At 44.8% G+C, this 27,997-nt stretch overlaps 1 protein-coding gene across 16 annotated transcripts; it reads left to right on the top strand.

The window, feature by feature from the left end:
- The first annotated feature begins 23 nt into the window (after positions 1 to 23).
- Positions 24 to 27,973, top strand: TMEM225B (transmembrane protein 225B). 16 transcript variants are annotated; one of them, XM_041748433.1, is made up of 9 exons: positions 52 to 825; positions 1,048 to 1,209; positions 17,060 to 17,139; positions 18,512 to 18,722; positions 19,178 to 19,279; positions 20,590 to 20,697; positions 21,113 to 21,184; positions 21,506 to 21,643; positions 27,632 to 27,973. In XM_041748433.1, exons 2-9 carry the CDS (start codon positions 1,134 to 1,136, stop codon positions 27,802 to 27,804), a joined length of 960 nt encoding a protein of 319 aa, XP_041604367.1. In that variant the 5' UTR covers positions 52 to 825; positions 1,048 to 1,133; the 3' UTR covers positions 27,805 to 27,973. The 16 variants fall into 16 exon arrangements, 15 of the variants coding, with proteins under 15 accessions (XP_041604367.1, XP_041604366.1, XP_041604370.1 ...); XM_041748432.1 differs by having other exon boundaries at positions 20,551 to 20,697; XM_041748434.1 differs by having other exon boundaries at positions 55 to 825; positions 20,640 to 20,697.
- The last annotated feature ends 24 nt before the right edge of the window (positions 27,974 to 27,997 follow it).

Genomic DNA, 27,997 nt, shown 5'->3' with positions numbered 1-27,997 from the left:
CTTACTGAGTCTGCAGTTTTTAAAGGCATCTAAAATTGTGAAAAAGCACAAACTTCATGGGATCGCTGTGAAAATTAATGAGATAATGCCAGTTTACTCCATAACTGGTAACTGTTTCTGAGTTGAGCAGGAAAGTCCCCCTATCATGAACAACTCATTTCCCTAACATTTTTCCTGCTTCAACATATCAAATATGCCTCTGGCAAACTCTTTGTCATCCTGGCACAGTAGGGGGTTTGAAATCTTGACCCTATTTCTAAGGCTTTTCTACCTCCTTTAGCCCACTGATACCTATGGGATATATTACTCCTGCTTACCTACATACTCCAGGCACGATTGGTAGGCGCTGGAGTAGTGAATGGTAAACAGGCCGGGATGAAGCGACCAAAGGAGAGGACAGGCTGGACTTCGGGCATAGGTAGTGGATTTGGGCCCAGCAGGGTGATCCATGCCTTGTGATTTGCAAGAAGGGAGGTGGGGATGGGTGGTGAAACCGCAGGGGTCAAGGGAGAAGGCAAGTGGAGTGCACATGGGACAGTGGGGGTGAGGAAGAGGGAAACCACCAATTCAGATTCTAGGCCTACATGGGCGATGAAGGGCAAAGAGAAATCTAGCCCCACCCTCCGTCCATCCCTCCTTGGAGAAGGACAAACGCCAAAGGAAGCGCCATCCCCACGCTGCTCTGGGCCCAGCTCCCCAGCGGCCCCTGGAGAGCCCGCGATCGAGAGGAGACCTCCGAGCTGCCTAGACAGGACCCGGAAGTGCGCGCCAGGGAGCCCGAGGTTCCAGTGGTGCCCGGAGGCCGAGGTGGCCGCCGCTGCGCGAGTGAGTCCCAGGCCGTAGCAGAGGGGGCAGGGAGCGCGGGTTGCGGCGGAAGGCTCGAGCCGAGGGGACACGCGTGGCGTGGGGCTGGGGCAACAGGCCTGGCCGCGCCCCCGCGCCGGGGCCCAGCTGGCCCGGGGACAGTGAGTGGGAGCCTCCCCTGGGGAAGAACCTTCAGCTGCGGTTTTCCCTTCATTTGCCCTCTTCTCCCTCCCTTGCCCGCAGTGACTGCCCGTCGGTCGTGCAGTACTCTGAAGAAATTTTAGAAGAGGTCACAGCCTTGGAGCAGCACCGGGGATTGGACCCAGCCCATGGAGAAGCTGCCTGAGCAGATGTCCTCGGAGTCCCTGTGCCCATCCTCTGTGCAGGAGCCCCGACGGAGCAAGGGTGAGGAGCTGACCTAGCTGGCTTTCTTTGTCTAAACTTTGTCCTTCCAGCTGCAGCCTCAGATCAGATGGACACGATTGATCTTGAGCTTAGAATTGTCCTGGTAAAAAACTTTTTGAATCTCAAGGCTCTGTTACATATAAATAAAGCCTGTAACCAGCGTTTCCTCTCTTGACTGTGTGGAGCAGACCTGCTGCAGCAGCATGATACTAGCACTAAGTATTGGAGGATCTGTCATTCCAGCCACCTGCTAACTTGTTTGGCCTTTGGAGAAGCTCAGTAAATGCGGTGTGAATAAGTAAATGAAAGAACTCAGCCAAGTATGTCCCATCTCTCACGTACCAGGAAAAGAGCAGGCTCCTCCACTCATCCTACCCAAACTCTCCTTCGTCCTTAGGGAAGATACATTTACATCCAAGGTATAAACTCCAAGCAGGTTTATACCTGGAGTACAGTAGATAAGCCAGCCACCTGCTGATGGAAAGTGAGGTTAAACTTTTTTTTTTTTTTAAAGATTTTATTTATTCATGACAGAGAGGCAGAGGGAGAAGCAGGCCCCATGCAGGGAGCCTGATGTGGGATTGGATCCCAGGTTTCCAGGATCACACCCCAAGCCGAAGGCGGCGCTAAACTGTTGAGCCATCGGGGCTGTCCGGAAAAGAGAATCTTAAGCAAGTTCCACACTCAGCGCAGAGCCCAACCTGGGCTTGATCTCATGACCCTGAGATCATGACCTAATCTGAAATCAAGAGTTGGATGCTTAACAGACTGAGTCACACAGGCATCCCTACCTTGGTTAATTTTAGTAACTGATTTTCCCAAGCTAGAAAACTTGGATTCGTCGTCTACTATTCTCCTTCTGTCTATATTCAGTCAGCCACCAATCCTGTTAGTTTTTCTTCAGAAAGGCCAGATTCAATTGCCTATAATTTCCTCAATTTAGGCCCATTCTATTTTTCTTGGATTATTGATACATCCCTATGGTATTGGTCACGTCCCCTACTCTAGGCTGTCCCTCAGACTGTTGCCGGAATGAATTTCCGTGGAAACAAATTTGATCATGTCAGTCTCTGCCTATAAAATAAACTTCAAAGCCCTGGGCGTGGCATACATGCCTCTTCATATCTGGCTCTACTCTATTTTTCTTTTCTTTTTTTCTTTTCTTTTTTTCTTTTTGAGAGAGAGAGAGCGAGAGAGAGCACTGGGAGTGGGGGCAGAGGGAGAGAGAGAATCCCAAGCAGACTACACTTGGTGCAGAGCCCAACATGAGGCTCAGTCTCAGGACTCTGAGGTAATGACCTGAGTGAAATCAAGACTTGAATGCTCAACTGATTGAGCCACCGAGGCACCCCATTTGGCTCTACTCTATTTTTCTACTACATCTCCTGGCTTCCTGCCCACATGGGGCATACATTTCACTCTTATAACAGTAAAAAAAAAACATGGAGGTTTTTTTTTTAATGTTCCCTTAAACTTAGTGTTCCCTTCTATGTTGCTGAGCCTTAGCAGATGCTGTTATGTTTGCCTGGAATACTCTTCACCTTGTTAATCTGATTATAGTTCAAGATCCAGCTCAATGTCATTCTTTGAGGCTGCCACCTCCAGGTCACCTAGGTAAGGGTTGTTCTTCCAAATTGTGCTTTGAGGCACTGTTATAATCCCTCTACCAGCACCCTGCACATAGTAGGTGGTATAGACATTTGCTGATTGGTTTAATCAAACAGGAAATGTATTCATTTCCTAGGGCTTTTGTAACAAATTACCATAGCTACATAGCTTAATAGAGCAGAACTGTATTTTCTTGCAGTTTTGGAAGGTAGAAGTCTAAGAGAAGCTACCTCAAGGCTCTTAAGAAGAGTCACTCCTTGTCTGTTCCCAGCTTTTGGTGCTTCCCAGGATCCATGGTGCTCCTTGGCTTATGGCTGCATCAGTTAGTTGTGCCTCTGTTGTACATGACCTTCTTCCCTGTGTGTTTCCATTTCTTTTTTTTTTTTTTTTTTTTAATTTTTATTTATGATAGTCACACAGAGAGAGAGAGAGAGAGAGGCAGAGACACAGGCAGAGGGAGAAGCAGGCTCCTTGCACCGGGAGCCCGACGTGGGATTCGATCCCGGGTCTCCAGGATCGCGCCCTGGGCCAAAGGCAGGCGCCAAACCACTGCGCCACCCAGGGATCCCTGTGTTTCCATTTCTAAATCTTCCTTTCCTTTCTGTTTTAAAGATACCAGTCATTGGGTTTAGAGCCCACCCTAATCCATTATGATCTCATCTTAACTCTGCAAAGACTCTTCTACCAAATAAGGTCACATTCTGAGGTTCTAGCTGGACATGGATTGGTGGGGGTGGGGCAGGGAAACGACACTATCTGACCCAGTACAATTAGACCTGCTCATTTCTTTTGCTGTTAGAAGTGAGTATACTTGGGATCACACAACTTTGTAGTTAAACTACTTGAAGAACTGATTTTCCCCTTTCCTTTAAATTAGAAGCAGATCGGGCAGCCCGGGTGGCTCAGCGGTTTAGCACTGCCTTCAGCCCAGGGCATGATTCTGGAGCCTCGGGATCCAGTGTTACGTCAGGCTCGCTGCATGGAGCCTCCTTCTCCCTCTGCCTGTGTCTCTGCCTCTCTTTCTTTCTGTGTCTCATGAATAAATGAATAAAATCTTTAAAAATAATTAAATAAATTAGAAGATCAGCGAAAAAACTTTTAAAAAAACTTTTGTTTACAGGGATATGTTTGATTTGCTTATTTCAGAGGGCAACTGCTTTCTACTTGAGTTCTCTAGTTGTGTCTCAGAATATCTGTTGAGGCATTCTAGGGGATCCTGCTATTTACCAGAGTTTGGATCTAAGTTTTTGATATTTTTTCGGTAAGTGGCTCTGACCCATGAGAAGATCTATCATATTCTCTGAATTCTATATGAGCCTCAGTCCTGAAGACGTTTTATAAATGGTCTCTTTGGGACTCTTAGCAACTCTTCTCTTGATTGCTGGAAAATAATCAGGAGCATTCTGAAGCGCCTAATGTATTATGCAGGGTTCTTTATATAGTACTGGGTTTGGAGACAAAGAAATGGAATTTCTTAAAATATGAATTTTTATGAAAGAAATTTTATTTCATAAAATATATCTATATTTTAATCTAGAGATGCTTTCAGTATAAATTGAAGCGAACACACACACACACACACACACACACACACAACTAAAAATAATTCTGAGGAGAGGCCCAAAGACAATGTGGTTAAATGCCTTGAAGGATACAGGAAGTGAATGCTTTAGAGATTCAAAGGAGAGCTCACTTCCAGCTGGCATTAGAGGAAGGTTTCATTTCAGGAAGGAGGCTGCTTTTGAGCTGGGTCTGTAAGGTTAAATAGGAGTTTTATAGGGGGAGGAGAAGGACGTATGTGGGGTATGCATGGTCAGGAAGCTGTTCACATTGACTGGAATATAGAGAAGACGTGGTAGAAGAGGAGTCTGTGGGACAGAGTGGAATAAAATTATGGGGAAGGAATGCCAGGCCATAAGAGCTTAGCTTTTGCTTAGCAGATACTGAAGTACGTTATGTTAGCTTCTCTCTGCAGATGGCTAGCTGGTGAGCATGGCCTATCAAGGCAGAGAATCTGATTTGTTCCATGTGGTATGAGAGGTGATTACGGTCTGACTTTAGGACATTACCAGCGATAACAGGAAGGTAGGGACAAAAACCAAGAAGTGTGTTGGAGGTGGAAGCAATAATACTTGTTTACTGAGTGCATGTGGGGGCAGAGAAAGGAGTCACTGCTCCTTGTCACCCCCTTCCCTTTTTATTTTGAAGAATGCTTAAGCTACAGGAGGGTTGCAAGAACTGTGAAACAAATACTAATACACCAGAAGAAGAAGTGGGTTTGAGACATACTGATCTCAAGAGACTGGTGTGAGGGGGCACCCGGGTGGCTCAGCAGTTGAGCATCTGCCTTTGGCTCAGGGCATGATCCCGGGGTCCTGGGATCGAGTCCTGCATCAGGCTCCCCTCAGGGAGCCTGCTTCTCCCTCTGCCTCTGCCTCTGCCTCTCTCTCTCTGTTTCTCTGTCTCATGAATAAATAAATTTTTTAAAAAAGAGAGAAATACTGGTGTGAGAACCATGTAGGAATGTTTTTGTAAATTATTGGAGATGCTGTAGCCTGTGATAAATATTCCCCATTTCAGGAGGTGGGGATACAATCCCTCCAGCTACTCAATCTAGAGAGAAAACTTTATTCTTTCATATTCATACCCCTCAGTCAGTAATCCTATCCACACAGCCATAGACATTTTTTTCCAGAATCCCAGTACTTCTTACTATTTTCTCTGCCACCATTTTGGTCCAGCGTGCCATTATTCCTCACCTGTATTATTGCAGTAGCCTCCTGGCTGATTGTCCTACCTCTGCCATTGCCTCTCTACTGTAGCCGGCAGCATGATCCTGTTAAAATGTCAGGTCTTCCCTTCCTCTGGTCACAAGCCTCCCATAGCTTCATATCTCACTCAGTAAAAGCACACCTCTTACAGTAGCTTATTGGGTTCTATGTTCTCTAATTCCCTTTTTATATCTCTGACCTCATTTCTTACTACTCTTCCCCTTACTCATTGTGTTCTAGTCATACTTGCCCCTTTGAACACTCAGGGCCTTTGCACTTGCTGTTTCTTCTTTGTGTAATGCTCTTCACGGAATGTGTAAAATTGCAACCCTTCTGCCCACTCCCTCCCTTTGGCACTGGACTTCTTCTCCCTGGCTTTTGTCTCTATAGCACTTGTTTCATCTAGTAGTATGTAATTTACAAGATTTCTTATCCAGCTCCCTTAATATTATGAAAGATCTTAGAGGGCAGAGTTTTTTTTTTTTTTTTTTTTAAGATTTTATTTATTTATTCATGAGAGACAGAGGGAGAGAGAGAGGCAGAGATACAGGCAGAGGGAGAAGCAGGCTCCATGTAGGGAGCCGGACGTTGGACTCCATCCTGGGACTCCAGGATCGGGCCCCGTGGGCCGAAGGCCTTGCTAAACTGCTGAGCCACTCGGGCTGCTCCGAGGGCAGAGTTTTTGCCTGTTTGCCCCCTGATGTATCTCAACACCTTGAACTGTACCTGGCACGTTGTTGGTGCTCAGTAGATAAATGTGAATGAGTCAAATGTCACAGGACTCATAAAGAGGAGGAGAATCACCTTCAGCTTAATGGAGAAGGTGATATTGAACAGGGCCTGAGAGCTTTAGGATTTATATTCTTGAAGATGTTGAGCAGGCTGTCAGATCTCTGGCAGTGGGCCACATAAAAGGCTCATCCTCTAGAACACCTAAGCCTTCACGTATTGTGGGAGAGAACAAATAGAATGGTCCAACAGAAAGGAGAATAGGTTTGGTATAGGGGAGGAGATGGGAGTGAGGCTGGAAAGACAAGAGCCAGCTAAGGGAGATGTAGAAGAAACCCTCATTTTAATATTTGCGTAAGCCAACCACAGAAGGCATAACTCCTTTCATGGAATCATCCAAGTCCAAATGGAGACATGCCCGGCCTATTGGTCTTTCAGTTTTGATGAGCTGAGGAGACTTTGTTACCTTCTCCATCTGGTGTTTCGCCTTATTAGTGAACCCAGTTTTTTTTTTTTTAAGATTCTATTTATTTATTCATGAGGGACAGAGACAGGCAGAGACTTAGGCAGAGGGAGAAGCAGGCTCCCCGTGGGGAGCCCAATGTGGGACTTGATCCCAGGACCCCGGGCTCACACCCTGAGCCGAAGGTGGATGCTCAACCACTGAGCCACCCAGGCATCCTATGAACCCAGTTTTGAAGGGCCTCTATGTTTAGGTGCTCCCAGGCCTGGGGGGACAGATCTGGCAGATTTAGAAGGCTCTAGAGTTGTGTTGTCCAGTAGGGTAGCCCCAGCTACAGTGGGTTAACTAAATTTAAATTAATTAAAATTAAATGCAATTAAAAAGTTTAGCTGCTCAGTTGCACTAGCCACATTTCAAGTGCTCAACGGACAGTGCAGATGTAGAACAGCTGCATAACCACAGAAAGTTCTGTTGGACCGTGCACAGAGAGTGACTTAAATTTATAGTACCAGTTCCTTATGGTTTCTTGATAAAAAGAATTGGTCTGTTTAGCTAGTGTTTAGATTTGATTGATGCCTTTATCACTTTTTTATTTTAAAAATTTATTTTGAAGATTTTATTTATTTGAGAGAGTGAAGGAGAGAGAGAGAGCGAGAGCACAAGCAGGGGGAAAGGGAGAGGGAGACTCCCCACTGAGCAGGGAGCCCGAAGCAGGGCTCCATCTCAGGACCCTGAGATCATCACCTGAGCCAAAGGCAGACACCTAACCAACTGAGCCACCCAGGCACCCCTGAATTTTTTTTTTTAGTACCTAACTTTTTTTTTTTTTAAGATTTTATTTTATTTATTCATAAGAGACACAGGGAGAGAGGCAGAGACACAGGCAGAGGGAGAAGCAGGCTCCATGCAGGGAGCCTGACATGGGAATCAATCCTGGGTCTCCAGGATCAGGCCCTGGGCTGAAGGTGGCGCTAAACCGCTGGGCCATCGGGTCCTCCCTCCTCTTTTCCTTTTCCTTTTCCTTTTCCTTTTCCTTTTCCTTTTCCTTTTCCTTTTCCTTTTCCTTTTTCTTTTCTTTTCGTACCTAACTTAGACCTGGTTTGTGTTTCCAGGTGTTTGCAATTTGTGTGACATGGAAGAGAAACAGTTAAACACATGTGCAAGCAAATGTAAGAACATTAAGCTATTAATACATTCACAGCTGTTAGAATGGCTATCGCCTAAAAGACAAGAAGTAACAAGTGTTGGTGAGGATGTAAATTGGTGAACTACCAATAGAAGGACCATTTGATCCAGCAATTTCACTTCTGTTTATCTGAAGGAAATGAAGGCACTATCTTGAAAAGGTATCTGTGTCCCCATGCTTACTGCAACAGTACATATAACAGCCAAGATGTGGAAACAGCCCAAGCATCCATAGGTGGATGCGTGGATAAAGCAGATGTGGTGTACATACAATTATATGTGTACATACACAGTGGAATATTGTATAGCCATAGAAAGAAGGAAATCCTGCTATTTACAACAACATGGGTGGACCTGGAGGGTATTATGCTAAGTGAAATAAATCAAAGACAAATATTGTGTGATCTGACTTAGATGTGGAATCAAAACAAACAAACAAACAAACAAAAGCAACGCAAACACGGAAAGCAGACTGGTGATTGCCAGATGTGGAGGGTGGGAGTGGGGGAATTGGATGAAGGGGGCCAAAAGGTAGATACTTCCATACACAAGTCCCAGGGTGTAATGTACAACCTGGCAGTGATAGTTGATAATGCCGTATTGCATGTTTGAAAGTTGCTAAGAGGATCTTAAAAATTCTTCTCACAAGGAAAAACATTTTAAAAACAGTATCTAAACTGAACATACAGAGGATGATGGCATATCTGGAGGTGTAGAACAAGTGTAAATATGGTTCTGTGATAAAATATCACAGGTGATTATTAAATTCCTTTAAAATTTAATAAAAATTACCAAACAAAGTCAGGGCTGTTTATGTGTTAGGCTTTCACTGCTAATGGAAATGCTGTATTGGCTATTTCTCAGCACCCTCTCCTTTCAGAAGATCCCTCTTAGCAGAAGGCCTACTTTCTTTAATATCATTGTAAAGCAACCTCTCTAGCTTTAATATTTCAATTAAAGTAAACAGGTGATGTTTTTCTATCATGTCTCCCTTAAATGCTGGGATGCAGGATTTGTTTTTGTATATTTTCTTAGAGTCTACATTGACTTGGGAATATTTCTCTCTACTTGGTGGTTCATATTTTAAAGAACTTTTCATCCGCCCCCTTCTTCCTTTATCAAATCTTCCCCATTTGCAGTATTTCTAAAGGAGCATATGAGGTCTGAATGTGTCTTATGTTCACTAGTGAGCATGTGAACATCTGTGTGTAGAGAGATATGGGGAAGGTGTTAGTCTCTGCATGAAGGGAGTCTTGCCTGTTACCTCAGGGGACCATTACATGGTTGGAGTGCCATGTGGGCAGAACCTCTAGGGTGAGGCTTTCCTCTTTAATTTATCTGTTCAGTCCCTGCCCCTCCCCACACATAGTTCCCAGCATCTCCCTTCTGAAGTTCTGAGGTGACTCCACTTCCCTCAAATTCTGCCTCCCTTTTCTATTAATCCTGTTATGTCTTCGTATATAAACCTGAATTTTAGTTTCTCACCATTTTCTCCAAATCTCCTCAACTTGTATCCATCTTTTTCCTATATTGCAAGGCCATTTTTCATACTTTTTTGAACCAAATACTTCTGGAATACTCTGATTCCTGTTCCCCACCAGTTTTTCTTGTTACATTTTACCTTTTTTATATTTTCTGTCAGATGGTGAAACCTGGACTGAGGATCAATTAATTATAAAGCAGAAAACTCTTGAAGTAGGGCTACAACTATAAGAAGGAGATGAATGTGAACAAAACAAACATGAGGGGCTCTGTGAATATGGACAAAACTTCTGTAACATCACAAACTCTATCCAATAGCCACAAATTCTTAAACTGAAGAGAAATCCCAAATGTGTAATATTTGTGGGAAATTATTCAGGCAGAACTCATACCTTATTCAGCATGGAAGAATCCATATGTAAGAGAAATCTTATGAGTGTCATGAATGTGGAAAAGTTTTTGGCCATACCTCAAACCTTATCTAGCATCAAAGAATGCATACTGAAGAAAAACCCTATGAATGTAGTGGGAAAAGCTTCCGGCGCAGCTCACACCTTATCCAGCATCAGATAACTCATACAGGAGAGATGCCTTATATGTGTAATGAATGTAGGAAAGCTTTTGGCCAGAGCTCAAGCTTTGTTTGACACCAGAGAATCCACACGAGGGAGAAACCCTATGTGTGTAGAGAGTGTGGGAAGGCCTTCAGCCAGAGTTCAAATCTGATAGAACACCAGCGAGTTCACACCAAAGAGAGACCATATGAGTGCAATGACTGTGGGAAAACTTAGAGTCATAACTCGCACCTCATTGAATACCAGAGAGTCCACACAGTGGAGATTCCTTATGATTGCAGCGAGTGTGGGAAATCTTTTAGTGGGAGTTCACTACTTATTAAACATGACAGGATTCACACTGGAGAGAGACCCTATGAATGTTGTGAATGTGGGAAGGCCTTCAGCCACAATTCTCACCTTCAACATCAGAAAACTCCTGGTGGAGAAAAAGCTTCTGAATGCAAAGAATATGGAAAAACCTTCAAGTACAGGCCATACCTTTCCAACCATCTGGGAATCCACACAAGAAAGAAGCTGAATGAAATGAAGGTGGTAGAGCCTTTGGTCAGAGTTCAGCTCTGAATGAAAGTCAGAGAGCTCACATGAGGGAAAAACCCTTTGGATTTCGTGAGAGTGGACAGCCTACAGTCCTGGTTTCAACTCTTACTAAGACATGAAAGTCTAGATAGTGGACAAATCTCATGGATGTGTTCAATGCACAAGAGCCTTTAGAAGGAATTTCTGCCTTATTCAGCATTAGCAGATTGACTTTGGAGGAGATTGTGTCAGACAGGAGGATGAAAGGGACATAATGCAGCATGATCAAGGTGATAGCTAAGTGGAGCCTTCAGTTAGTTAGCACCACTGTTTATTTGATGTTGAGGATCTGCATGGGAGATTCGGTTTGCTTTCCAGATCTTCATAGTTGTCCTCTGAAAATGGAATGAGTTGGGTTCCATCCCAGGGAAGAAAGAATTGGGGAATTCCTTTTTTTTTTATTGGAGTTAAATTTGCCAACATATAGCATAACACCCAGTGCTCATCCCATCAAATGCCCCCCTCAGTGCTCACCCAGTCACCCCCACCCTCCCTGGGTTCCATCCCAGGGAAGAAAGAATTGGGGAATTCCTTTTTTTTTTTTATTGGAGTTAAATTTGCCAACATATAGCATAACACCCAGTGCTCATCCCATCAAGTGCCCCCCTCAGTGCTCACCCAGTCACCCCCACCCTCCCCGCCCACCTCCCTTTCCACCACCCCTTGTTTGTTTCAAATTGGGGAATTCTTGATTCAGACTCATAGGTCAGGAAGGGTGACCTAACAGGAGGGTGACCTTTGAATCCAGTTGCTGTCCTTCTATCTCATCTATTCCATTTGTTGTAACTATTGTTGGAAGGGGCTCTTGGGTCTTCCTGGACCAGCATTCTGCTCCTCCATGTCCTATAGACTATTGAATCTCATTTTGTTTAATATGACATAAGTGCACTTAAACGGGCAAATTTTCTAAGCCAAACAATTTTTCAGTATGACATGTCATGGGCTTTGTTATGTGTCAGCTAGGGTAGGCTGAACTACATTTGCCAGAATTCCCTTTCCTGTATTTTTAGGTTCTTTTGGGCTAGAGGGAGATTCTTAATCAGGAGGGCAGAATAAAAGCAGCAGTTATTTTGTGCCTCACCCATGTTGTTGCTATCTTTTGATTTAGTTCACTAAGGAGACATAGCGGCTGGGCGTGCAGTTGGTCTCTCTTCCTCCTTTGCTTTTGCTGGGCTGTGAGAGTGTGTGTATGTCCTCGTGGTTTTACTTCTCTGATTGAATCCTAGCCATATGCATGCTTACTGTTCTTGTGACAAGTACACATTTGTTTTAAGTTTAGGTAGAGAGAAATGGTTAAGTTCTCGCTGTTTTTTTTTTTTAAAGATTTTATTTATTCATTCATGATAGACACACACAGAGAGAGAGGCAGAGACACAGGCAGAGGGAGGAGCAGGCTCCATGCAGGGAGCCTGATGTGGGACTCAATCCCGGGACTCCAGGATCACGCCCTGGGTGGAAGGTAGGCGCTTAAACCGCTGACCCACCCAGGCTGCCCAAGTTCTCGCTGTTTAAAGAAAACAAACAAACAAACAAACAACTTATGAATTTTCAAGATTTCCTATGAGAAAAAGCCACAGCTCAAGCTCCTTTATAACAAAAATTCCCTCATAACCTAAGGCAAGCTTAACTATTGTGTAATTATCCAGGAAAAAGTTGAATAGTGAAGCAGTTGAATAGTGTGATACGTAATGGATAAAAATTGTTTTTTAAAAATAAATTTATTTTTTATTGGTGTTCAATTTACCAACATACAGCATAACACCCAGTGCTCATCCCGTCAAGTGCCCCCCTCAGTGCCCATCACCCATTCACTCCCACCCCCCGCCCTCCTCCCCTTCCATCACCCCTAGTTCGTTTCCCAGAGTTAGGAGTCTTTATGTTCTCTCTGTCTCCCTTTCTGATATTTCTCACACATTTCTACTCCCTTCCCTTATATTCCCTTTCACTATTATTTATATTCCCCAAATGAATGAGAACATACAATGTTTGTCCTTCTCCGATTGACTTACTTCACTCAGCATAATACCTTCCAGTTCCATAAAATTTTTTAAAAGACTATTTTGGGGGTACTGAGTAGCTCAGTGGGTTAAGTGTCTGCCTTTGGCTGAGGTCATGATCTCAGGTTCCTGGGATCGAGTCCTGTGTCGGGCTGGGCTCCTTGCCCAGTGGGGATCTGCTTCTCTTTCTCTCTGCTCATGCTCTCTCTGTCTCTCTCAAAATAAATAATAAAATCTTTTTTTAAAAAAGATTTTTTTATTTATAAGAAATTTCTACACCCAATATAGGGTTCAAACTCACGACTCCAAGATCAAGAGTGACAAGCTGGGCAGCCTGGGTGGCTCAGTGGTTTAGCGCCTGCCTTCAGCCCAGGGCGTGATCCTGGAGACCTGGGATCGATTCCCACATCGTGTTCCCTGCATGGAGCCTGCTTCTCTCTCTGCCTGTGTCTCTGCCTCTCTCTCTCTCTCTCTGTGTGTGTGTTTCTCATGAATAAATAAAAGCTTAAAAAAAAAAAAAAAAGAGTGACAAGCTTTACCAACTGAGCCAGGCAGGCACCACCATAAAATTAAAAACAAAAAAACCAACAAACTTTTGAGCACTTATTTACTATGAATATTTTAATCATTAAAAGAAATTCTAAAAATACCTGTAATAGGTAGTATATTGTTAGATTAGGTATCTGAGAGCAATACCTCTTTGTAAATGCTTTTTTTTTTTTTTTTAAAGTAGCCCCTTTGAGGGGCTCAAACTCACTACCCTGAGATCAAGACCTGAGTTGAGATCAAGATTTGGATGCTTAACCGACTGAGCCATCTAGGTGCCCCAACTAAATGCTTATTTTTGGTTACAAAATATCATTATTTTTCCTCCATGTAGTCTAGATTAATGATCATCTAAAATATCAGTGAAAATTATACTTACATTGTGGACTTTTTTTTTTTTTAAGAGTTTATTTATTCACGACGGACTCAGAGAGAGAGAGAGAGGCAGAGACACAGGCAGAGGGAGAAGCAGGCTCCATGCAAGGAGCCTGACATGGGACTTGATCTCCTGTCTCCAGGATTAGGCCCTGGGCTGAAGGCAGCACTAAACTGCTGAGCCACCCGGGCTGCCCATGTAATGAGATTTAAAAGGATTATATGATAGTGCATCTGAAAATGCTGTCATGGCCTGCTGTCATTTCTCCCTTCTGAGAACACCATCCCTCTTCCTTTAAGAAAGTTTTTATGTTGCTCCAGATAGGTGATCCAAATTGCTGGCTTCTCAGTGACCCTACCTGCTTGGTCACAGTGGAGCCACAGCTGACTTATCTTCTCTGACCAGAGTGGAAGGAGCAGGTGACCCAAGCAGAGCTTATAGAGCTTCCCTGGGAAATTTTGAACCAAGTAGGGGTGAGAATGGAGTGAGGGAAACATCCTTTTTCTCCAAGGTGGCTAAATATGAGCATGTGACTAGTTAAGCCAGTAGAAGCCCTCTCTGGTGAGTGTTTACAAATTGAGCCCTGAACCTTATTGACAAATAGAATCCTGAACAGTACAGGGGCCTGTCACATGCCTCTCACAGGTGGTCAGGGAAATTAGTGGTCTATCCCACCTCATCCCTTCCTGTTGTCTTCGATTATATCTACGGCTAGTGGAGAGGTGTGAGGAGGTGCCAGATATGGTACTGGCTTTTTAAAATCTTGGTGTTATCAATGTATTTTTTGGTGAGGGCAGACTTAAAGCAGGGTGGGGGATGAGGGTTGGGGGTGGAGGCTGGTGGCTTATCTAGCTCCAAGTGTGGCCACTTTTGCCACTAGAACCACCCTCTACCAGTCTCCAAAGCTGAAGCCAGTCCTGCCTCCACACAGTGTTCACTCTTGGAAGAGTCTTTCTGGGGTTTAAAACCAGTGGGGCTGGGGATCCCTGGGTGGCGCAGCGGTTTGGTGCCTGCCTTTGGCCCAGGGCGCGATCCTGGAGACCCGGGATCGAGTCCCATGTCAGGCTCCCGGTGCATGGAGCCTGCTTCTCCCTCTGCCTGTGTCTCTGCCTCTCTCTCTCTCTCTGTGACTATCATAAATTAAAAAAAAGAAAAAAAAAATTTAAAAAAATAAAACCAGTGGGGCTGGTGAGAGGTGCTGCCAGCCTTCTTAGGGGAGGAGGGCAGAAAAGGGGAGAGGGATGGAGGGTGAGGGAGGCCTGAAGATGATCAAGCCCACCCACAGGACAGGGGCTTGGGAGGCTGCACAGGTGGGGTCATGGGGGATGAGGGGGAGTGAACTGGCAGGGCCCTGAGGAGGCAATGGGTTTTCTTCCAGTCACTTGTCATTGGAGGTGCAGAGCCATCCAACAGGAGGAGTTACTATTATTATTCCTGTTTCACAGATGAGAAAACTGACACCCAGGAAGCAGAAGTAACTTACCCAGGGTCATCCTGCTGGTAATGGCAGAGCTGGAATTCGAATTCAGATCCGCTTGGTTCCCAATCGCTCCCACCCCCATCCCATTCCGTGCATGTGCACGGGTAAGTGAGACCCGGTGAGGAGGCCGGTACCACGAACTCCGTGAGTGAACTCGGGGGCGGAGGGCTAGGTGAGCTGTGGGCGTGGCCACAGGGTCTGTGGACCCCCTTGCCCCCTCCAGGGCGTGGGCTCTGCCAGCAGACAGAACTGCGCATCCTTTGCTCAGGCCTCGGGGCCAACGGAAGTTCTGGGTAGCAGGACCAAAGGGCAGGAGAGGGGCCAGGGTCCACTCCGCAGGATGGGGGACCTCCTAGAGGGAAGCCCTGCCCCTAGAGGGAAGCCCTGCCCCGACGGTGTCCAAGGAGTGGGGGAGGCCATGGGGGAAGGAAGGGAGGCCATGGGGGGCATGGGGGAGGGGGGAGGGCGGGGTGGCTCCACCGACTAGCGGGCATGGAGAAGGCCCCCCACCCCCCACCTCCAGGCCACAGAAAAAGCTACTGGCTGTTGGGGCCCACTGCGGGGGGTGGGGGCGGATCGTCAGATCTGGGTGAATTTTGGGGTCTGGAGAATGTCCCTGTGGCATTGGGGCCAGTGAAGGGCTGAGGAGGTTTGTCAGCAGTAAGGAACCTCTGACTAGCCCTGGTCCAATCTGCAGCCCAAGTTGTCCCGAATCAGTGGCAGGAAAGGGAGTGAGGCTTCCTGCAGCCCTGACCGTGCCCCCCACCATTCTAACCCAGATTATGTCACCCACCTCTTTCCTCCCTCCTATAGTTCCTATATGACCCCGGGGCTGCACGGGCCTGGGGAGGGGACAGGGAACACAGGTTCAGGCTGCTGCAGGGTCGTTCAGGGACTCTCCCAGAGGGAACCTGCATGAGGAAGATTCCCCCCCCTGCCCCCCACCACCCCCTTTGTGGCCAGTTCAGGCCACACGGAGCTGAGCTGGCAGCTCTTTTACTTTCCAGTGTCCTGGGTCCTTTTTTATTTTTTTATTTTTATTTTTTTATTTTTATTTTTGTAATTTTATGATAGTCACAGAGACAGAGAGAGGCAGAGACATAGGCAGAGGGAGAAGCAGGCCCCATGCACCGGGAGCCCGATGTGGGATCCGATCCCGGATCTCCAGGATCGCGCCCTGGGCCAAAGGCAGGCGCCAAACCGCTGCTCCACCCAGGGATCCCTGTGGGTCCTTTTTTAAATAATAGTTAATGCACTCAGCATGGTAGTAGCTGACAGTTGTTTTTGTTTGTTTTGAATGCGTTTGGCAAAATAAAAAGTTGGCAATTCTATACCCTTCACCCCTCCTTCACTCTCCTCTTCTCACATGTGCTAATGAGCATACCCAGTAGGACGCATTCACTAGTTCCACGAAATTCCAGATTTGGGGGACACCTGGGTAACTCAGTGGTTGAGCATCTGCCTTTTACTCAGGGTGTGATACTGGTGTCCTCGGATCAGATCGAGTCCTACATGAGCCCCACATGAGTCCCACATTGGGGCTCCCTGCGTGGAGACTGCTTCTCCCTCTGCCTCCGTCTCTGTCTCTCTCTTGAATAAATAAACAAATAAATCTCTAAAAAATATATAAATTCCAGATTTGGCAATCTCCAGACTGAGCTGCTAGCCTACGGCCTGAAGTGGGTGTGAGGGGCAGCCCTGTGGGATTCTGGTCCTGGTGCCAGTGCTCACGGACTATGGGATCCTGTTTTCTATTTCAGCAGGACAAAAGGATCTACAGATTCCCTGTTGTATTGAAATGTCTGTGGTCCTTTGAGTCTGGCCTGGATCAGTGTGTTCCCTAAGTTATATGTCTGTGGAGCACAGTTGTCCAGTCTCCATGCTAAGGGCTGTTGCAAAGGGTGGGAAGGTCCACCTCATTGGAGAGCAGCGAGGCAGGGTGGGTGGGGCAGATGGGAGGCAGCACGTTAGGGTATGCCTGGCCCCGAAGTAACCCAGGCAGGGGAGAGGAAACCATTGTACTCTGTGACGTGTTTTTGTGTCTCTCTCTGTCCCATAGATTCCAAGAGCCTGCAAGTTCCTGTCTTCTTTTCATCCCTGAATTGCTCCCACCGGCCTAAGCTGAGCATGGGGCGTCCGGTAAGTGTGGAGGGAATGATGGAGAGTGGCTGGTGGCTGGGAGGGCTGCATGCAGTGGATGGGGCCAAGCTGAGTTTTACAGGAGAGGTGGGATTTAAATGGTTTTGAGACTCAGAGAGGGCACCCCTGGGGAAGGAAGGCATACATGGAGGCTGGAGGTACTTGAGAGGAGACCTCTGGCCGTGAGGCAGGAAGGATGGGGGCTTGGGGACTTCCCGAGAGGAAGACTGATGAGATAGAGGCATTGTAAGAGGAAGAAGCCAGCTTGAGTTCTAGGTCAGTGTATGGTGACAGGGAAATGGGGGAAGCACAAAGGCCAGTTTTAGACAACTCGAGGTTGTTGGGGGACAGGCAGGGGCACAGAACATCTGATGACAATGTCCAGTGTATTCTCTCCACTCTGGAGCACGAGGGTCAGGATGGAGCCATGACTCCTACCGGAGAGTTTTAGAGCTAGAACTGCTCTCAGGGCCAACCAACTCTGTCATTTTAGAGCAAAGGAAACTGAGGCCTGAAAGTTCAAGTGACTTATCAGTGTGGCCTGGAGGGTGGAGGGAAGATCTAAAGGGGAGCTTTGGAGAGAGAGAAAGTTTAAAGTATTCAGGTGGGAAGAATAGAAGCTAGTGAAGGTGAAAGCACTCCAGGATGTTTCCAAACTAGTCTGAGGGCACTCAGAGGACTAGCTATTTACCTGTTTACAAGAGGTGTATTTGGGTGGGAGGTGCAAGAGTGCACCCACAATCTCCCCTCTGCCATTAGGCTGGTCCTGCTATTGTGATCATTGGTTCCCATAGCCTCAAAGACACTCCTTGCCCTGGCTGCAGTGAGGGGGTCTGCATCAGGACCAGAGAGAGGCCCTAATGCCTGGGCATGAGCACAGATGTTTGCACAGGGGTGGGCAGGAGAAAGCAGCCTCAATCTGAAGGCCTTATCTTCTGCACTTAGATCATGGCCTCAAGCTCTGCCCCCCCCACCTCCATCGTCATCCTGAAATCCCCAAAGCTATTGGCTGTTAGTTTCCCGCAGAGCACGGTGCAGAGGGTCTTTGTAGGTGGGATGATTGTTAACAGAATTGAGCAATGAGAACCTTAGGGTTGGCGGGGGTTTGGGGATGGCCTGGTCCATCTTCATTTTATTGAGGTGGGAATTGGGGCTCAGAGAAGAGACCCTCCTTGCCTAAGAGCACCCAGTGACTTAGTGGCAGAAAATGTTTTATGCATCTTTTAGGTCTGCTTAAGAGGTCTGTAAGTTTGTAAAGTTTATCTAGGCAAAGAAATCATTTCCCAAGCCTCACGTATGTGATAACATTTCTGCAAGCGTCCTCTGCTTTGCTCTGTTCTGCATGAGAAGCCCTTGCTTTTCCCTTGAACAGGTGGTGCTGACTTTAGACGACAAGGACATGAAGGGGTTCACATGGGCCATAGCCCCGGCCTTGACCTCCTTGGGCTACCTGCTCATACTGCTGGTCTCCATCTTTCCTTTCTGGGTACGGCTTGTAAATGAGGAGTCCCATGAAGTGTTTTTCAGTGGCCTGTTTGAGAACTGCTTCCATATCAAATGCTGGAAGCCTCGACCCTTATCAGGTAAGGAGAGATGGAGGGTTGGAGGTGGGAACAGGGCAGGGGGAGATTATTTAATTTAATTATAAGCCCATCAGGGCGTTTTTTGAGTCTCTACTTTCAAGATTAGAGGAAAGTAGGTGACTAGCAAAAGGTTCATAATATCAAGTTGACCCCCAGGGTCAGGAGCAAATGTGTCAGCAACAAAATTTATTTTTGAGGTAGGAGTGGCTCCACCTAGGATGCAGGACTGGGGGTCCTGCCCTACCATGTGAGGCTCCAGCACCGCTTGGGGCTGCTGTTAGCTTCCCCACACAGGACCTTTTTGGGTGGGCACAGCTCCTAGCCAGGGAACAGCTTCATTAGTAGAGTACAGGCCAGATTGCAGTCCCCACTTGTCCTCTCTGCCAAACACCTGTCCAACTGTGGGAGGCAGCCCTGTGGATAATGTGCTTAGGCCCAAGTATCACATTTTCAAGGGAATGCACAGAAATGTGAGCTCCATGGACGATGGCTGCACTCAAGGTCATGTTTTACAAGCACTTTGGGAAGGTCGGGAGGATGTCTGTCTTGGAAAAGAGGTGAGCCTCTTTGGGGAAGATGGGCCACAGTGTGTGGGCTCTCTGTTATGGAGTTCCTCAGCCTTCATGCTACTGACACTTTGGCTGGATAATCTTTGTTATGAGGGCTCTCCTGTTTCTTGCAGGTCAGTTAACAGCACCCTTACCCTCTACTACCCAACTGACAATCAAAATTACCCCTTATGTAAATATCCCCAGGCGGTGGAGGGGGATTGCAAAACTGCCCCCAAGTTGAGAACCGTTGGTTTTACCCAAGAGTAAATCCTAGAACACTTGGGTCTTCAGCAGTATCTTTGTCTTTTTGTCCCACTCCCAGATGTCCATGTCTGCATGCCTAGGAGGGTACACAAACTTGTTTTAACATGGGCCTGAGTCACACCAGGAATAGGGGAATGAATCACCTGGTCATCAAGACCCTGGCTCTGCTATTTTGGGTTTGTTTTGCAATTTCTGTTAACTGGGATAATTAAATATGCACCCTCACCTCCAACCCCTCTGCCCCTGAGTTCAAAACATCTTAACCTCTCAAATTCTGATTTTCCACTGGTAGCTCATTTAGTGTGAAGAGTACTGATGCAATGCTTCATGTTTTCACATCCAACTTTTTTTTTTAAAGGTTTATTTATTTATTTATGATAGACAGAGAGAGAGAGAGAGAGAGAGAGAGAGAGGCAGTGACACAGGCAGAGGGAGAAGCAGGCTCCATGCCAGGAGCCCGACATGGGACTTGATCCCAGGACCCCAGGACTGTGCCCTGGGCCAAAGGCAGGCGCCAAACCGCTGAGCCACCCAGGGATCCCCCACATGCAACTTTTATCATTTATAGTGTTTATTAAAATGACCCTTTGTCCATCGAATTTTTTTCCATACACTTCCTTTTTTTTTTTTAAGATTTTATTTATTTATTCATGAGAGACACAGAGAGCGAGGCAGAGACATGGGCACAGGGAGAAGCAGGCTCCCTGCAGGGACCCCAATGTGGGATTTGATCCCAGGACTCTGGCATTACGACCTGAGCTAAAGGCAGACGCTCAACCACTGAGCCACCCAGGTGCCCCTTTTCCGTACACTTCTGCATCACAAACAAAACAGAATGTTCGGATCAGTGCATTCTTGGGGGCAGAGTGTAGGGTTGGAGCCATGGTCCCATGCCATACTGTAGGTCTGAGGGTGGTGAGCTCTGGGGGCCTTCTCTGCGCAGGCTCTGCGGGGCTCTGCCCCTTGTCAGGGGTCAGGGTGCCCAACTGCAGCCCAGCCTCCCTCCCCTGCAGTGTACATCATTCTCGGCCGTGTCTTCCTGTTGTCTGCAGTTGTCCTGTCTTTCCTTACTACCTTCATCCTGGTGTCCTTTGCATCTCAGCTGTTTCCAAGGACCCGGAAGCACAATTTGGTGTCGGCCTTCATCAGCTTCCTCACAGGTGTGGAAGAGGCAGGCAGGCCTTGTCCTCAGGCAGGCCTCAGCCTTGGGGAGGGGCTGGCAGGGGGGACCCAAAGGTGGGGAGATGGTTGGTCTCTGTGATGTCAGGAGAGAGGGAATATTTAGGGCTCCTCTCGCCTGCTGCCTTCTCTTAGGCAGCCTGCCACCCAGGATGACAGTCCCTCTCCCTGGGGATACTTGGCACCCTGCACTTCCAGCTAGCACAGCCCTCACTACACTGGCTTGGGGTCATCTGTCTGGGGGTCTTTTTACTGTAATCTTTATCCCAGCAACTGTCATAGAACCTAGCACAGAATGACAGTATGGAAGGAAATATATAAGTGAAATATAAGTGTTTTTGGATGAATGGATGGAAGACACCATCTCTGCCCTTTGGAACCTTTTGACTTTAAAAGGCTGGCCAAGGCCCTACCCTGGGAGGCTCCCATCACATGGAGGAGGTGGAACGCTCACAGTGGGAAAATCAGGTTGAGTTGCACCCAAAGCGTCACACCCAGGGGGGCCCATCTGTAGTCAGCCAACGGCATGGGCACAGAGGGTACGCGGGAAGGGATTTCTGGTTCCGGGGCCCGTGGGAGGTGAGGCACGTGGGCTTTGAAATGAGTTGGGAAGGAGGGCAAGACAGGCATGTGGGGTAGAGGTTATTGGCTCTGAGAGGGCACAAGTGTGGGCTGGAGAAAAGAGTCTCCACACAGGAGCCACACGGGCTGCAGGCCATGTGACTCTGATTAGAGCAAAGGTGGGAACCATGGGAGGAGAGCCAAGAGTGCCTCCCTGTGACCCTGCAGGGGTCTGTGCCTTCCTGGCCTTGTTGCTGCATGCCCTGGAGATCCAGAATCTGAGGATGAAGCCCAACCCCCCCCAGTTCTCCGTACAGTGGCCTTACTACGTCCTTGGCTTTGCCATTCTTCTGTTTATAGTGGCTGGTGAGTGTCCTGGGGCTGCTGCCCTTCTCCCTGCCTACTGTCTGAATGCAGGAGCTGTGGACACTCTAGAGTGGTGCTGTCCTAAACTAGTCACTAGCTACTTGTGGCTATTTAATTAATTAAAGTGAAATAAATAAAGATTGAGTTCCTCATTCATGCTAGCCACATTTCAGGTGTTCAGTAAGCACATTCTTATGTGTCTAGTAGCTGCCATATTGAATGGTGTAGATGTAGAAATTTTCATCATTGCAGAAAGTTCTACTCAACAGCACTGCTCTAGAGCCTCAGCCCTACTCCCATCCTCATCCTCCCTGACTTTTAGAACCAACCTCCAGATTTCATATTCTATCTTACTTTGTCCTGACTCCTACAGATTTCTATGACTATCTCTATCTCTATATTGGAATCTATGATCTTATTCACCTCACCTTCACCTGTCTTTATATACCATCACCATCTAAGCACTGAATCCTATCTAATTTTATTCTTTTAAAAAAAATTTTGTTTAAAGATTTTATTTATTTATTCATGAGAGACACAGAAAGAGAGGCAGAGATGTAGGCAGAGGGAGAAGCAGGCTCCAGGCAGGGAACCTGATGTGGGACTCCAGCCCGGAACCCAGGATCACACCTTAGCCAAAGGCAGACGCTCAACCACTGAGCCACCCAGGCATCCCTCTAATTTTGTTCTTTTAACCTACTCTTCTTCCTGCTATATTAACCTCACCCATGCATGATATAATCTATTTTAACTTGACTTTATTATTGAATATATGCAAATATTTATAATATATAAGAGATAGGTAATTAAGAATAAACTGTATGCCCATTTCTACCTTCTAGTTTAAGAACTAGCCGTATTTTCGTGGAATCCATTATTTGTAAGTTACATTCTTATTTATGTATCACCGAGGAAGAAAAAGGATGCCAAGAATAATTACTAAGGTCCTACAGCTTGTAAGGCACATCCTCATTTCAGAAATGTGAAAAAAATGGGCTTGCCAACATTAATGAAATATGGTAGAATATTAAGTATCTTTGAAGTCTTCCCTCCCTCAACCATGTGGTTCTTCCTGACCCCATCCTCTCTCTCCCTGCAGGAACCAATTATTCTGGTGTTTATGATAATCATATTTGCTACACAAATATTTATCCTTAAATGATGTATTGCTTAGTCTCACATGTTTTAAACCTTAGTATAATCATACTGTGTTTGTTCTTCTGGAACTTATTGATCGACATTATAACCTCTATATTGATAACGAGGAACTCTAAGTTTCATTCATTTTTACCATCTTAAGTATTTAATTGTATAACTAAGCTTGTCTTTAGGAGCATGGTATTTCCAGAGTTTTTTTTTTTTTAAGATTTTATTTTATTTTTATTCATGAGAGACACAGAGAGAGAGGCAGAGACACAGGCAGAGGGAGAAGCAGGCTCCCTGTGGGGAGCTAGATGTGGGACTCGATCCTGGGACTCCAGGACCATGCCTTGGGCCAAAAGCAGATGCCCAACCGCTGAGCCACCCAGGCATCCCTCAAAATGTTTTCTTTTTTAACTTTGTCTTGTGATGCATCCGTAGTTATGTGCTTTTTTCATACTTAATTTTCATTTTTCATTGCCATTTTTGACAGGTTTGCCATATTTTTAGTCTTTTCAAAGAACCAGCTTTTAGCTTTCTTGAACCTTCATATTTTATGTTTGTTTTCTATTTAATTAATTTTTGCTTCTTATTTTGCACTACTGCGTTTATTCTGCCTTTTTGTTTTGTTTTGCATTTATTCTGCTATTCCTTTTCCAGCTTCTTTTTATTTTTATTTTTATTTTTCCTTTTCCAGCTTAAGTCAGGATCTAAACCCATTGCTTACTTCTTCTTTTCTAAGTAGGCAATTAAAGCTTAGTTCCCCTGTAAGAATTGCTTTATTTGTAGGTCCTATTTTCATAGGTAGTATTTTATGTTAGTGTTCTTTTCAAGTATTTTCTAGTTCCTTTTGTGATTTTTTGGATCCACTAATATTTTAAGGTATACTTTTAAAATTCCAAGATAATTTTTATTGTATCTTTGTGTTAATGATTTTAACTTAATTTTGATGGAATGAGAGATCATGGTCTATATAATCCTTATGTGTTCAGATTTATTAAGAACTTGTTTTATAGCCTAGTTTGAGGTCCATTTTCATGTTTTATGTTGAATGCAATTTTTAATTTATAAACATTAGATCAGGCTTATTAATTATATTATTTAAATTTGATTTAGAATTGTTCTATTTTGGGGCACCTGGGTGGTTCAGTGGTTGAACATTTGCCTTTGGGTCAGGTCATGATCCTGGGTCCTGTGATCAAGTCCTGCATCAGGCTTCTTGTGGGGAGCCTGCTTCTCCCTTTGCCTATATGTCTCTGCTTCTTACTCTGTGTCTCTCATGAATAAATAAAATAAAATAAAAAAAAGAATAGTTCTATTTTACTGGTGGATTAAACTTTTAATCATTATGCTGTGACCCTTTTAATTTCTAGTAATCCCTTTTGTTCTGTTTTATCTGATACTATTCTAGCTACTTCTACATTCCTTAGGTTAGTATATGCCTGTTATATATCTTTCTAATTTTTTGTTTATATTTAATCATACAGCTTATGATTATATCTTTTTCATCTAGTCTTATAATCTTTGTCTTTTCACAGGAGCATTTATTATTGATTTACTTATTGTGACTACTGATATATTTGTATTTTTTCCAACCACCTTACTTTGGGTTTTCAGTTTTTTTCTGCTTCCCTCCCCCCACCTCTCTTGCCTTGCTTTGAATCGACTGACTTTTATTGATGCAATTCTCATTATATTTCTCTCTTTAGAAGTTACACAATCTATTTATATTCTTATGGTAGTTACTCTTTATATAAGTTGAAAGTTCATTGACATATTTGTTCTTTTTATTTTTTATTTTTTTTAAAATTTATTTATTTATTTATGATAGTCATGAGAAAGAGAGAGAGGGAGAGAGAGAGAGAGGCAGAGACATAGGCAGAGGGAGAAGCAGGCTCCATGCACTGGGAGCCTGACGTGGGATTCCATCCCGGGTCTCCAGGATTGCGCCCTGGGCCAAAGGCAGGCGCCAAACCGCTGCGCCACCCAGGGATCCCTATTTGTTCTTTTTATAAATAATACAACGTAATGCCTTCCCAATTTATATGCTATTTTGCATGTTTTAGTTTCTTTTGTTTTCTTTTTAATTCTGTATATTTGACATTATTTTATGCATTTAATATTTGTTGATTTAAATTTAGCCACATATTTACTAGTTTAGGTGCTCATCAAACCTTCTCAGACCTTCTGTCCTTCTGCCTGAAATACATCCTTTATAATGGATTTTAGTGAGGGTCAGTTAGAGATATACCTTCTCATATTTTGTTTGTATGAAATAATCTTTGTTTCGTTTTTTAATTAAAATTAGTTTTGAACTTATATATTTTTTCAAACTTATATTTTTAAGTTGACACTATTCTGACAGCATTCAAAATATTCTATTATCATTATTTTACTACTTCCATTGTTATTGCTGACTCTGTAAAAATGTCATTTTTTTTTAAGCAATCTTCTTTTTCTCTCCCAGACTTTCTTTGATACTTTGTAGGATGTGGATATTTGTATTATGATTTGTGTTGTGAATGGAGTCTGAAGAGTGATGTCTTTCAGAATTTTTTTTTTAATATTTTATTATTTATTCATGAGAGACACAGAGAGAGAGAGAGGCAGAGACACAGGCAGAGGGAGAAGCAGGCTGCACGCAAGGAGCCTGGGACTTGATCCCGGGTCTCCAGGATCAGGCCCTGGACCAAAGGCGGCACTAAACTGCTGAGCCACCCGGACTGTCCCATGTCTTTCAGAATTTATACACCATTTGTATCTCTTTTTTTATCTCTATGTTCTTTCCTTCTGTTTTCTTTCCTTTGTGGAACTCCAGGAGGACATCTGTTAGACTTTGTCACTCTACCCTATGTATTTCTCTCTCTCTTTTCATGCTTTACATCTGTTTGTCTTTCTGGGCTGCATTCTGAATAACTTATATAGATGTATCTTCAACTTCATCCATTCACTTTACAGCTGTGTCTGGTCAACTGCTTAACCTATCCATTAAGTTTTTATTTCAGTCAATCTGTTTTTATAACTGAAAATTATATTTTCCCTTAATTCATGTTATTTTTATATTCTTTTTCCTGATTTATATATATATTTTTTTTAATTTTTTTTTTTTTTTTTTTTTTTTTTAATGATAGTCACAGAGAGAGAGAGAGAGAGAGGCAGAGACACAGGCAGAGGGAGAAGCAGGCTCCATGCACCGGAAGCCCGATGTGGGATTCGATCCCGGGTCTCCAGGATCGCGCCCTGGGCCAAAGGCAGGCGCCGAACCGCTGCGCCACCCAGGGATCCCCTGATTTATATTTTTAATCTATTCTCTAAATCTATTTTTAATTGTACATGTTAGACATACTTTGCATTCTGTGTCATATAAGTTAAACAACTGAATGATACGCAGTTCTGAGTCCACTGGCTGCTTGTTTTGCAGGCTCTTATTTGTGGTGTCTTCTTTCTTAGTTTGTTTGTGAATTCAGTTTCCTTGGAATTTTTTTTCGAGTAGAAATTCTTTGAGGCCTGTATTAAACATGTTTTTTTAAAATAATTTGTTTGAGAGAGAGAGATTGAATGAGCAAGTGTCAGTTATGGGCAGAGGGAGAAGGAGAAGCAGGCTTTCTGCCAAGCGGGACCCAGGACCCTGAGATCATGACCTGAGTTGAAGGCAGATGTTTAACTGACTGAGTCACCCAGGCACCCTAAAGTATTTTTTCTTTTTAAATATTTTATTTATTTATTCATGAGAATCACAGAGAGAGAGAGAGAGACAGACAGACAGGCAGAGGGAGAAGCAGGCTCCATGCAGGGAGTCTGACCCGGGACTCAATCCCAGGTCTCCAGGATCACCCTAGGCTGAAGGCGGCGCTAAACCGCTGAGCCACCCGGGCTGCCCTAAAGTATTTTTTCAAAAAGAGATTTGCATTTGCTTCTGCTTGAGTGTTTGGGTGCACAACTAGCCTAAGATCACACTTGATATTGTGAATTTAGTTGCAGATCTATGTAACAGCTGGCCTCTGTTTATGAATTCTCAGTCAATACAGGTAACTTTGAAGTTCTAGCTTCATATGGCAGACCCTTATAAGATTCCTCATCCTGAGCAGGCCCTAGGCTTTTCCTTTCATTTTCTGTGTCCTGGATGGCCTACAGAATGGAAACTCAGGGTCACCTGGGTTGAATGTATGTCTCCAAGGTGCAGGCCCATTGTGTGCTTGCTTAAACTCTGAGTTTCTGTTTTCACTAGGGTTTTGTTTCTAAGAATGCCTTACCCTGATGCCAGTTTGATGATGTATTTACAAAAAAGTTTTGAAGAAATATTTTATATAGGATTTTTATTGTTTTTAATGGGAAAGTATTTGGTCTGCTATAATGCTGAAAATAGCAGTTATCCTTTATCTCAGTCTTAACCTTAATACAGCATTTATTATTCACTCAAGATATCTCCATTTGTTTAATGACATCAATTCTCTTTTTCCTTTCTTTTACTTTACTGAGGATCTTGAGTTGGGCATTAAGAGGCCTTGGTTTTCCTCTCTCTCTCTCTCTTTTTTTTTTTTTTTTTTTTTTGGTTTTCCTCTCTTAAACCTTGTTTTCTTACCTATTCATAATTGGACAGTTGTTAAGATGTCTTCCAACACTGGCTGTGGTTCTGTGAGCTTATCCATCTATTTGTATGCCTTGTCTTGTGATGCACTCTTGTTTGCTGTCTGTCTCCGTAATACTTTGCATTGGGTGGGGGAGAATGAGGGAAGGTGGGGGCAGGGTGGGGGTGGGGGTCACATTATAGAAGGGAGTTCCTGACCTCTAGTAGGGTGCAGAGCTCTACACTCTCTAACCTGACCCAAACTTTTCGCTGTCACCCAGGTGCCATCTGCCTCTTTCAAGAAACAGCCTGCCTTGGCTGCCATTTGTTGCCCAACTCCCAGAGTATGGAGGAGACCCAAGGGGTCCCACACCTGGAGAATCTGGAGAGTTTGGGAGGAGAACTGAGCTCAATACAAAAGGAGACACTGCTGAAGGAAGAAACAATTATCTAGTCCAGGAGAGCATCCTCCACCTGTCATCCGCTGTGTGAGTGGATTTGTGGAGGCCCGAGTGACAGCCAATCTCTGTGGCTTCTGTTGAACTTCCTGAGTGTCACTTCCCCACGCTCACAGTGATTCTGTCTGGCTTGTATTTGCAATTTGGTAAAAGTTTTTTGAATTATTCTGTTTCCTGAGTGGGTGTTTT

The sequence above is a fragment of the Vulpes lagopus genome, chromosome 3 (genome assembly GCF_018345385.1).
Source record: "Vulpes lagopus strain Blue_001 chromosome 3, ASM1834538v1, whole genome shotgun sequence".
Lineage (NCBI taxonomy): Eukaryota > Metazoa > Chordata > Mammalia > Carnivora > Canidae > Vulpes > Vulpes lagopus.
Note: the sequence above shows the minus strand (reverse complement) of the source record. Positions and strands in the feature narration are given on the sequence as shown.